At 45.4% G+C, this 12,659-nt stretch overlaps 1 protein-coding gene across 1 annotated transcript in view; it reads left to right on the forward strand.

Annotated features, from left to right (window-relative positions):
• Positions 1 to 2,247: 2,247 nt before the first annotated feature.
• Positions 2,248 to 12,659, forward strand: part of iars2 (isoleucyl-tRNA synthetase 2, mitochondrial) — a 75,763-nt gene continuing 65,351 nt past the window's right edge. Inside the window, exons 1-3 of the mRNA XM_033025380.1 lie at positions 2,248 to 2,541; positions 10,788 to 10,907; positions 11,094 to 11,253. Coding sequence (XP_032881271.1) covers positions 2,329 to 2,541; positions 10,788 to 10,907; positions 11,094 to 11,253 — 493 coding nt within the window. The 5' untranslated portion in view covers positions 2,248 to 2,328. The remainder of the gene's footprint in view (positions 2,542 to 10,787; positions 10,908 to 11,093; positions 11,254 to 12,659) is intronic.

Below are 12,659 nucleotides of genomic sequence, written 5' to 3' on the forward strand. Positions count from 1 at the left end.
AAATAAGCGAACTATAAGGAAATCTAGCTGTTCTTGCTTAGTGATTACAAAATGTTAGCAGGCAAGTGGTTAAGAGGACAAATAGCATAATGGGCTTCACTGTGAAGAGGTTGGAGTTCAGAAATGGAGAAATGGTGTTACAATAAGCGAGTTCGGTATTGTGACTACGCATGTCCAGGTCAAAGGTCACCATGCATAAACAGACCTGGAAAACAGTGGAGCAGTGAACCTTCAAAACAATAAAAACGACAAAATAATCTTAGCTTTTAACAAAGGAACAAAAAATACAATTATTTCATAGTTTGAAAGCAGTATTTTCTTACCTAGAAGAATCAAAGCTGGAAAAATGGAAGAAATGAAGGTTCACTGCTCCACTGCTTTCCAGGGATGTTTACTCATTGTTACCTTTGACCTGGGCATGCGCAGTCAGAATACCGAACTCGCTTATTGTACATGTCATTGGCGAAGCCACACCTGGAGCACGGCTCACGGTTCTGGTCCCAGTACCTAAGAAAGGACATAGTAGTTTTAGAGGCAGTCCAAAACAGGTTTGCAGGGCTAATTCATGGCAGGAGCGATTGTCCTGACAAGAGAGGCTAAAAAGAATCAGTGTTTTCCTTGGGACTTAGAATAATGAGATGATGATATTGAAACATATCGGATCCAATGGAGTAATGGCAGGATAGATAATTGCTGGTGGGAAAGTCCCAAACAAGGGAATATGATTTGAATATATAGGGTCAGTCATAGAGTCATACAGCATGGAAACACGCCGTGTAGCCCAACATGCCCCTGCTGACAATAATGCCCCATCAACACTCGGCCAACCTGCCTGCATTTGGCCCATATCTCCAAACCATTCCAAACCATGTACCTGTCCAAATGTATTTTTATAGTTGTTATCCTGTCAACTACTTCCTCTGGCAGTTTGTTCCATATACCCACTACCCTTTGTGTGAGAAAGTTGTCTCTTGGGTACCTATTCAATCTTTCCCTCTCACCTAATAACCTATGTCCCCTGGTTCTTGATTCCCCTACTCTGGGTAAAAGACTATGCATTTAAAACTGGGAGACAGATAAGCCCTTTTTGCAGAGTCTGGTGAATTCCTAGAATTATTTGAAGCGAATAAATTCAATAAATAATGATTTCAGTTATTTATTAAAAATAGAGAATTTTCTTAAAATTCAAGGGATTGAAGGCTCTGGGGAAGTAGTTGAGGCCAAGGTTAGATTCTGCCCTGATGTGTTGTTCCTCTGGACGTGGTATCACTGGCAAAGACATAATTCCACCACAACAATGTACAATGTAAGTTGATGCTATGCCCAGAGTTTTCTTAACGGCATGGGAAAATTCACAAGAGATTGGTTATCAAAATGAAACAGCAACGTCATGTGCTTTATCAATGATCTAATTAACATTTTGATATTACAATACAAGTCAAGGCAGATACGATAAGAACAGAAAATGCCGACTATCCCTAATTAACCTGTCTGCGTTTGGCTCATATCTTTAAAAATCTGTCCTCTCCATGTACCTGCCTAAATGTTTCCTAAACATTGCGATAGTCCTTTCCTCAACTATCTCCTCCGGCACCTCGTTCCATACGCCCATCACCCTATGTGTGAAAAATTTACACATTCCAGAGTCTTATTCCAGAACTTGGTGTACATTTTTTTAAAGTATATCCACGGAAGATGCAACTTATTCTAAAGCTGGAATATCGCTCAGTATGTAGCTTAAAACACCACATGTACAAGCTCAGGGGTTGAATTTGTTTTGGGAATATTTGCACGTGGTTCACTTTCTCCCACTGAGATGTGGATGGAGAGAAGGAGAAGAGGAAAAGAGGGAGAGAAAGAGAAGTAGAGGAGGAGAAGCGGGAAAAGAGGGAGAGAAAGTGAAGTTGAGGAGGAGAAGCGGAAGAAGAGGGGAAGAGAAGAGGGAGAGGAAGAGAGAGGAAGAGAGAGGAGGAGAAGGTGAGAAGAGGGTGAGGAGGAGAGGGCGAAAAGAAGAGGGAGAGAAGGAGAAAAGAAGAGGGAGAGGAGAAAAGAAGAGGGAGAGAAGGAGAAAAGAAGAGGGAGAGAAGGAGAAAAGGTGAGGGAGTAGAAGGAGAATGAGAAGAGGGTGAGAATATGCGAGCTATAAGCCAAGCAGGAGGTGCGGTTTTGAACTCGGAGCTTGAGCCTGCGCGGCCGCCGTGTTGTGGCCGGCCCCGCATTACGCAGCTGCGGGCGGCAGAGTAACCGGTGGCGGCGGCGGGGGGAGCAGGAGGACAGGACAGGACAGGACAGCGGCGGATCCACCCACCCACCGACCGGCCGGCAACCATGATGTCGGCGCTGACAGGCCGCAGCCTCCTGGCCGGCAAGTGTCGGGCGGCGGCGGCCCGGTGCAGGGTCCGGCCGGCCAGCGGCGGCTCCACCTGGGACCGGGAGCCCGGCAAGAACAAGTTCAGGGAGACGGTGCTGCTGCCCCGCACCGAGCTCCCCATGCGGCTCAGCGGGAGGCAGCTGCCCGACAAGGAGCTGCAGATCCAGCGGGTACGGTCAGGGCGGGGGCGATGGGTTCACTGCCAAGCGACCGACCCATGACAGCTAATTCCCCACTGCCTCTCACACTCACTCCCACTCACCCCCATTCTCTCTCACACCTCCCCACCCTCTCATACCTCCCCACTCTCTCTCCCACCTCCCCACTCTCTCCCACCTCCCCACTCACTCCCACCTCTCTCTAACCCTCCCCACACACCCGCCCCTTCCATGCCACATCTCTCTTTCTCCTCCATGCCTCTTCTTCTCCCATACTCTAACATACCTCTTCGCCCACCCTTCTCTTCCATGTCTCTTCGCCCACCCTTCTATGCCTCATCCCCTTCTCGCCTATGCATCATCGCGCCCCTTCTCTTGCATTCCTGCTTCTCTTCCACATTTCTGCCCCTTCCATATCCATTCTCCCCACACAGCAGCTGATCTACTCACACCATTCACTTGGCCGTTCTTCTTCTACCCCCATTTTATCACATCAACACGACTCCACAGCCATTCCTTGTCAAGACAGCAGATAAAAATTTGTAAGTCTGTTACATCGAGTAGCTTGATGTTGAGACTGACCTCATGCATGTGAATTCTGAGCTTGTGTTGGGTTGTCAGGTGAGGTTGGATGTGTCACCCTGTCAGTAGAATTAAAGTGGGAAATTAGATGTTGGTGAAATTGTTTTTGGCAGATTTGAAAGCATGGGATTTTAAATGTTGGTGTGTTTGTAACATGTAGGGTAAAAGTGGAAAAGAGAAATTGCCATTGTAGACTAAATTGATTGATTCAATTGATTGATTGATTGATTCAACTTTATTGTCATAGCACAAATACGAGAACAGGTACAACAAAATGCAGTTTAGCATCTAATCAGAGTGCAAGGTAGTAAAAATACTGGTTAAAACAATATGTGCAATGTGGATGAATTAAACTAGTACATAGGCAATAAATTTATACAGATAAAAGAGTATAAAGATAGCTAGCGTCGGGCCTGTGAGTTCAGCAGGGTGATGGTATTTTGGAAAAAGCTGTTCCTCGGCCTGCTTGTGCAAGACCTAAGGCTCCTGTACCGCCTCCCTGATGGGAGGAGGGCAAATAGTCCATGGTTAGGGTGAGAGGGGTCCTTAATGGTTTTCCCGGCCCGTCTCAGACACCGTTTGCGGTGGAGGGCATCCATGGCAGGGAGCGGGGCACCGATGATGTGCTGAGTGGTTTTCACCACCCGTTGCAGTGCCTTCCTGTCAGCTGTTGTGCAGCTGCTGTACCATACCGTGAAGCAGGTGGTCAGGATGCTTTCAATGGTACAGCAGTAGAAGCTGGACAGGATCTGGGGGGACAGGTGAACTTTCTTAAGCCTCCTCAGAAAGTAGAGGCGCTGCTGCGCCTTTTTGATCAGTTTGGTGGTACAGTATTGAGGGACCAGGACAGATCCTCTGAGATATGTACCCAGAGGAATTTGTAGTTGGAGTAGCGCTCCACCTCAGTCCCGTTTATGTGGATGGGGGTATGTATGCCACCTCTGGTCTTCCTGAAGTCTATGATGATTTCCTTCGTCTTCTTTGAGTTGAGTACGAGGTTATTATTGGTACACCAGGCTGCCAGGTTCTGGACCTCCTCCCTGTAGGCTGATTCGTTAAATACTATTATGGAAACATGAAACATAGAAACATAGAAAATAGGTGCAGGAGTAGGCCATTCGGCCCTTCGAGCCTGCACCGCCATTCAATATGATCATGGCTGATCATCCAACTCAGTATCCTGTACCTGCCTTCTCTCCATACCCCTGATCCCTTTAGCCACAAGGGCCACATCTAACTCCCTCTTAAATATAGCCAACGAACTGGCCTCAACTACCTTCTGTGGCAGAGAATTCCAGAGATTCACCACTCTCTGTGTGAAAAATGTTTTCCTCATCTCGGTCCTAAAAGATTTCCCCCTTATCCTTAAACTGTGACCCCTTGTTCTGGACTTCCCCAACATCGGAAACAATCTTCCTGCATCTAGCCTGTCCAACCCCTTAAGAATTTTGTAAGTTTCTATAAGATCCCCCCTCAATCTTCTAAATTCTAGCGAGTACAAACCGAGTCTATCCAGTCTTTCTCCATATGAAAGTCCTGACATCCCAGGAATCAGTCTGGTGAACTTTCTCTGTACTCCCTCTATGACAAGAATGTCTTTCCTCAGATTAGGAGACCAAAACTGTACGCAATACTCCAGGTGTGGTCTCACCAAGACCCTGTACAACTGCAGTAGAACCTCCCTGCTCCTATACTCAAATCCTTTTGCTATGAATGCTAACATACCATTCGCCTTCTTCACTGCCTGCTGCACCTGCATGCCTACTTTTAATGACTGGTGTACCATGACACCCAGGTCTCGTTGCATCTCCCCCTTTCCTAATCGGCCACCATTCAGATAATAGTCTACTTTCCTGTTTTTGCGACCAAAGTGGATAACCTCACATTTATCCACATTATACTGCATCTGCCATGCATTTGCCCACTCACCCAGCCTATCCAAATCACCTTGCAGCCTCCTAGCATCCTCCTCACAGCTAACACTGCCCCCCAGCTTCGTGTCATCCGCAAACTTGGAGATGTTGCATTCAATTCCCTCGTCCAAATCATTAATATATATCGTAAATAGCTGGGGTCCCAGCACTGAGCCTTGCGGTACCCCACTAGTCACTGCCTGCCATTGTGAAAAGGACCCGTTTACTCCTACTCTTTGCTTCCTGTCTGCCAGCCAGTTCTCTATCCATATCAATACTGAACCCCCAATACCGTGTGCTCTAAGTTTGTATATTAATCTCTTATGTGGGACATTGTCGAAAGCCTTCTGAAAGTCCAGATATAACACATCCACTGGTTCTCCCTTATCCACTCTACTAGTTACATCCTCGAAAAATTCTATAAGATTCGTCAGACATGATTTACCTTTCATAAATCCATGCTGACTTTGTCCAATGATTTCACCACTTTCCAATTGTGCTGCTATCCCATCTTTAATAACTGATTCTAGCAGTTTCCCCACTACCGACGTTAGACTAACTGGTCTGTAATTCCCCGTTTTCTCTCTCCCTCCCTTTTTAAAAAGTGGGGTTATATTAGCTACCCTCCAATCCTCAGGAACTACTCCAGAATCTAAAGAGTTTTGAAAAATTATCACTAATGCATCCACTATTTCTGGGGCTACTTCCTTAAGTACTCTGGGATGCAGTCTATCTGGCCCCGGGGATTTATCGGCCTTTAATCCATTCAATTTACCTAACACCACTTCCCGGCTAACCTGGATTTCACTCAGTTCCTCCATCTCATTTGACCCCCGGTCCCCTGCTATTTCCGGCAGATTATTTATGTCTTCCTTAGTGAAGACAGAACCAAAGTAGTTATTCAATTGGTCTGCCATGTCCTTGTTCCCCATGATCAATTCACCTGTTTCTGACTGCAAGGGACCTACATTTGTTTTAACTAATCTTTTTCTCTTCACATATCTATAAAAGCTTTTGCAGTCAGTTTTTATGTTCCCTGCCAGTTTTCTTTCATAATCTATTTTCCCTTTCCTAATTAAGCCCTTTGTCCTCCTCTGCTGGACTCTGAATTTCTCCCAGTCCTCTGGTAGGCTGCTTTTTCTGGCTAATTTGTTCGCTTCATCTTTTGTTTTGATACTATCCCTGATTTCCCTTGTTATCCACGGATGCACTACCTTCCCTGATTTATTTTTTTGCCAAACTAGGATGAACAACTGTTGTAGTTCATCCATGCAGTCTTTAAATGCCTTCCATTGCATATCCACCGTCAACCCATTAAGAATCAATTGCCAGTATTTTGGCCAATTCACGTCTCATACCCTCAAAGTTACCTTTCTTTAAGTTCAGGACCCTTGTTACTGACTTAACAATGTCACTCTCCATCCTAATGGAGAACTCAACCATATTATGGTCACTCTTGCCCAAGGGGCCACTCACAACAAGACTGCTAACTAACCCTTCCTCATTACTCAATACCCAATCTAGAATAGCCTGCTCTCTCGTTGGTTCCTCTACATGTTGGTTTAGAAACCTATCCCGCATACATTCCAAGAAATCCTCTTCTTCAGCATCCTTGCCAATTTGATTCACCCAATTTATATGTAGATTGAAGTCACCCATTATAACTGTTTTACCTTTGATGCACGCATTTCTAATTTCCTGTTTGATGCCATCCCCAACTCCACTACTACTGTTAGGTGGCCTGTACACAACTCCCACTAGAGTTTTCTGCCCCTTAGTTTTTCGCAGCTCTACCCATATCGATTCCACATCCTCCAAGCTAATGTCCTTCCTTTCTGTTGCGTTAATCTGCTCTCTAACCAGCAACGCTACTCCACCTCCTTTCCCTTTCTGTCTATCCCTCCTGAATATTGAATATCCCTGGATGTTCAGCTCCCAGCCTTGGTCACCCTGGAGCCATGTCTCCGTGATCCCAACTATATCATAGTCATGATATAGATTCATAGTCATGAAGGTTTTGAAAGTTTCCCTTCAAAGGATGGTTGAATTGTAGCATTTTAGAAGTGATGCTAGTGAATGGATGGAAGGGGTCTGAAGAAGGGTCTCGACTTGAAACGTCATCCATTCCTTCTATCCAGAGATGCTGCCTGTCCCGCTGAGTTACTCCAGTATTTTGTGTCTACGGTGTAAACCAGCATCTGCCGTTTTTTCCTACACATATTCATTAAGTCTGTGGCCAAACAAGAGCAAATTTAATTTTCTCTCATGTGCTCAGATGCCATTTCATATGTTATGCACATGATGATTGCAGTGTGTGTAATTTATGTAAAGAACATTTCACAGGCTGGAAAGCTATACATTTTCAAATTATTTGTCCTGACTGGATGTGTATGTTACCGATAAACCTTTTCACATTCCTCTCCAAATTTATAATGAAACACCCAGGTAATCACTTCATGCTGTGTTAATGGAGATATTGCATTTATATGTTTGTTTATTTAATGAAGTTTAGTTTAGAGAATAAGCTCGGAAACAGGCCCTTCGGCTAACCGAGGACGCGCCAACCAGCGATCCCCGCACACTAACACTAGGAACAAGAAGTCCAGATACGACCTTGGTAAGGCCATCAAAAAGGCCAAAAGGGACTTCTGCTCCAAACTGGAGGAAGAGACAGATGTTCGGCAGCTGTGGCAGGGCCTGAATGCAATCACCTCCTACAAGGCGAAACCGGGAGGCAGCTCGAATGTCGGCGAAACATCACTCCCTGGCGAGCTCAATGCGTTTTACGCATGCTTTGATAGGGAGAATACTGATGTGCCTTCCCGTGCCCCCATTCGTTGTGAGGGTATTTCAGTCTCAGTCACAGAGGCCGACGTCGGGAAATCCTTCAGAGGGGTGATCCCTCGAAAAGCGCCTGGACCTGATGGTATACCGGTTCGTATTCTAAAAACCTGTGCGGACCAACTGGCTGGAGTTTTTACGGACATTTTCAACCTCTCACTTCTGAGGTCTGAGGTCCCCACCTGCTTTAAAAGGGCATCAATTATACCAGTGCCCAAGAAGAGTAATGTGACGTGCCTCAATGACTATCGACCAGTGGCACTAACGCCTGTGGTGATGAAGTGCTTTAAGAGGTTGATCATGGAGCAAATCAACTCCTACCTCGACAAAAACCTGGACCAACTGCAGTTCGCTTACCGCCACAACAGATCAACGGTGGATGTGATCTCGCTGGCCCTCCACTCCGCTCTGGACCACTTGGACAACAAAAACTCAGATGTCAGGCTGTTATTCATTGATTATAGCTCGGCATTTAACACAATCATCCCCTCCAAGCTGGTTACCAAACTCTCAGAACTGGGTCTCTGCGCATCCCTCTGCAATTTGATCCTCGACTTCCTCATTCACAGACCACAGTCTGTTCGTATTGGTGGAAATGTGTCAGCCTCGATAACAATCAGCACGGGAGTACCTCAAGGCTGCGTGCTCAGCCCCCTGCTGTACTCACTCTATTCTCATGACTGCGTAGCCGGTCACAGTGCGAACTCCATCATCAAGTTCGCTGACGACACCACTGTTGTGGGACGTATCACTGATGGGGATGAGTCAGAGTATAGAAGAGAGATTGAGCAACTGTCCATATGGTGCCAGCACAATAACCTGGCCCTCAACACCAGCAAAACCAAGGAACTGATTGTGGACTTTGGAAGGAGTAGGATGGGGACCCACAGTCCCGTTTATGTCAACGGGTCGATGGTTGAAAGGGTCAAGAGCTTCAAATTTCTGGGTGTGCACATCTCTGAAGATCTTTCCTGGTCTGAGAACACTAATGCAATTATCAAGAAAGCACATCAGCGCCTCTACTTCCTGAGAAGATTACGGAGAGTCGGTTTGTCAAGGAAGACTCTCTCTAACTTCTACTGGTGCACAGTAGAGAGCATGCTGACCGGTTTCATCGAGGCTTGGTTCGGCAACATGAGCGCCCTGGAGAGGAAAAGACTACAAAAAGTAGTAAACACTGCCCAGTCCATCATCGGCTCTGACCTTCCTTCCATCGATTTTGTTTGGCCCCAATGGCTGCCGTGAACCTCCCTTTGTTGACTTGGGTCCACTGGCATTGTCTGTAAAGCCAACCGTTTTGAACCTGGGTTTTAGGATGGACGGTGATTTTAAACTAGATAAACAAATAGGCGCGGTGGTTAAGTCCAGCTTCTTTCACCTAAGGAAGCTGGCAAAGGTGAAGCCCATTCTCGAGCGGCAGCATTTTGAAACAGTAATCCATGCCTTTATTACATCTAGGCTGGATTACTGTAACGCACTCTACTCTGGAGTCGCACGAGCTTCATTGGCTCGTCTCCAGCTTGTTCAAAATGCTGCCGCTGGCCTTTTGACCGGAACTCGAAAGAGGGAGCACATTACGCCAATTTTGGCCTCCCTTCACTGGCTCCCAGTGCACTTTCGAGTTCATTTCAAAATTATTTTATTTGTTTTTAAATCGTTGAATGGGCTCGCCCCGCATTACCTCTCTGAGCTGCTCCACCTATATGCTCCTGCCCGGTGCCTCAGGTCAGCTGATCAGCTGCTCCTTGAGGTACCAAGGTCTAAGCGGAAGCTCAGAGGGGATAGAGCCTTTTCTGTTGCTGCTCCGGCACTCTGGAACACCTTGCCGCTGCACATCAGACAGGCCCCCTCACTGTCCATCTTCAAATCCTCCCTAAAAACACATTTTTATTCTTTGGCTTTCGACACTGGCTGAGGCATTGCTCCTGTTTTTAGTGCTTTTAATGTCTTAATTTTAGTGTGTTTTTTATAGTCCTTCGTTTTACGGTTTTTAATGGTTTTTAATTGTTTGTAATAGCTTTTTGTCCATGAGTTCTCATGTACAGCACTTTGTGGCAACTGCAGTTGTTTAAAGTGCTTTATAAATAAAGTTATTATTATTATTATTATTATCGAGGGGATTTATCACAGTCGCTGCCTTAAAAAGGCTGGCAGTATCATCAAAGACCCACACCATCCTGGCCACACATTCATCTCCCTGCTACCTTCAGGCAGAATGTACAGGAGCCTGAAGACTGCAACAACCAGCTTCAGGAATAGCTACAGGACCCCACAGCCATCAGGCTATTAAACCTGGCTCGGACAAAACTCTGATCAATAATAATCCCTTATCTGTTATTTGCACTTTATCAGTCTTTATTTATGTGTGTGTATGTATTTATATTATGGTATATGGGCAAGAATTCCATTGTCCTATCAGGGACACATGACAATACACTCACTTGAACTTGAATTTACATTCATACCAAGTCAATTAGCCAACAAACCTGTATGTCTTTGGAGTGTGGGAGGAAATCGGAGAAAACACATGTAGGTCACGGGGAGAACGATCAAACTCCATATAGACCGCACCCGTAGTCAGGATTGATCCTGGACCTCTGGTGCCATAAGGCAGCAACTTTACCGCTGTGCCACTGTGCTGCCCATGTCCTAAACATAGGATTTTTAATCAAAAACACATACGAGAACTAAATTGTATCTGTATAATTTCTTTGCCCTCTATCCCACGTGGGATGAAGAAAACATCAGAAAATTTGACACTTTCAATTGTTTAAGGTTATCTGGCCACTGGTCAGTTAAATGCATGGTTTTGTCATTGTCAGAATTTTATTTTGCACTGTCAGCCATCCTGTTTTATGTGTAGTATCTTGACAAAATCCAATAAGCTATTGATGTTTTAACCCATCTATTGAATTTTTGTAGGAATGCGGTTTCTCAGAGCTGTACACTTGGCAAAGAAATAGGAAAGGCAAAGAATTTTGTATCCATGATGGACCACCTTATGCTAACGGAGATCCTCATGTTGGTCATGCCTTAAATAAAGTAAGTTCATCTGATTTGGTTGTCTGTAATCATTTTGAACAGCAAATATTTCTGCTGAACAATCAGATCATTTTAGTGATTTTTTTTTAATGCTTGATGGTGTGAGTTTTCATGTTTACACTTTGGCAAATTAAACAAAGTTGTTTCTTCATATTATTGACTGAAACTGTATTTACCCTACTGCAGATACTAAAGGATATCACAAATAGATTTCAGATGATGAGAGGTAAAATAGTTCATTTCATACCAGGATGGGATTGTCATGGATTACCTATTGAGCTAAGAGCTTTGGCAGAATGTGGTGAACAAGCCAAAACACTCTCTCCTATGGAAATCAGACAAAAAGGTAATTTGTTTAAAGATATGTTAACAAGTTTATTATGAACTTGATTGTTTTATTTACTAGTACCATAGGCCATGAGAACTATGAACAGAAATACTTTGAAACCAGTAACTACAGTAAAACATTGATAATCTACAAAACAATTGTTTTGAAATCTCTGTAGCTTGGCATCTGAATCAAATGACCTCCATTTGCAAGCTCCTTTTTGCTCTGTTTAAAAAGAGTGGGGTTAGGTGAGTTTAAAAAGAATGCAGAAACTAGGCCTCAGCGAGTTTGTTCCCAGCACTCATTGTAAACTCCTCGGGGCACCGGTTCCTGTGCTCCATTGAAATTGACTGGGACACTGTTTCCCAAGCTCGCTTTAAACTCGCAAATTTCACTGAAAAATGTATTGTGCTTTTCTCTGTACCCCAGGCTTTTAACTGTATCTCGGTGCATATGACACATTAAACTAAGCTATGTAATTTTGTTTAAAACAAAGTGAATTAAAATATGTTGGGGCTATTAATAGAAGCCACATCCCATATTTTGGAAACACTGCCAGTTTCTGCCTAGCCAAAGCCCTGAGCATGTCATCTTATGAGTGTTTCACTGTATCTGATAAAGCTAATTTCTATTTGTACATAATTTGGAGATTTTTGAATTTGGTTAATAAATTTGTAACTCATTGAAATTACTCCATGGATTTCAGTTTACACTCAATCATTCTTTGTAATTTTTTGTTGCTTTTAGTTTTTAGAGATACAGCATGGAAAGGACATCTAGTGGTGCTGTTGCTAGCTGCCTCCGCCCACGGTCTGGCTGTCTTTTTTTATTTTGTTATGTTTAGAGTGTGCCTTTTAGGGTTTTTTTTCAGTATTTTTTTTGGTATTTTATGTGGGGGGGGGAAGCGGGTAGGGTAAGGGGGAAACCATCCTTCAGTCGCTTCCTGGCTAGGATGTGGCTATTTTCTCAGTCGCATCCTCGCCCCCCCCCCCCCCCCCCCCTGCGGTCTACCAACTGGATTGGGGTGGCCTTTCCTGCCGGACCGGACCAGAGCTTCAGCAGCGGCGGCGAAGCGCTGGAAACATCGCGGAGTGGGCGAGGCCTTCCTGGGATCGCCGCTTGGAGCTCCGGAGTGTTGGGCCGCTGCTCCAACATCGCGGAGCTGTGGGTGCAGAGCTCCCAACGCGGGCGGCGCTGACTTTAACATCGCGGAGTCCTGGGACCCTTTGCCGGGGGTCGCCAGCGCGAATCTCCGCCCAGCGCGGCCTGTGGACATCGGGAACCGCGGACTCCGGTGGAAGGTGACCGACGAGAGGTTGCCGATGAGAGGTTCCCGGCGAGAGGGCCTGAACATCAGGCCGCCCGTAGCGGCGACTACGGGGTGCTCGGGAGGCCCCGACCACGGGTGAACATTGGGGAACATC

Source organism: Amblyraja radiata, chromosome 8 (genome assembly GCF_010909765.2).
Source record: "Amblyraja radiata isolate CabotCenter1 chromosome 8, sAmbRad1.1.pri, whole genome shotgun sequence".
Taxonomy (NCBI): Eukaryota; Metazoa; Chordata; class Chondrichthyes; order Rajiformes; family Rajidae; genus Amblyraja; species Amblyraja radiata.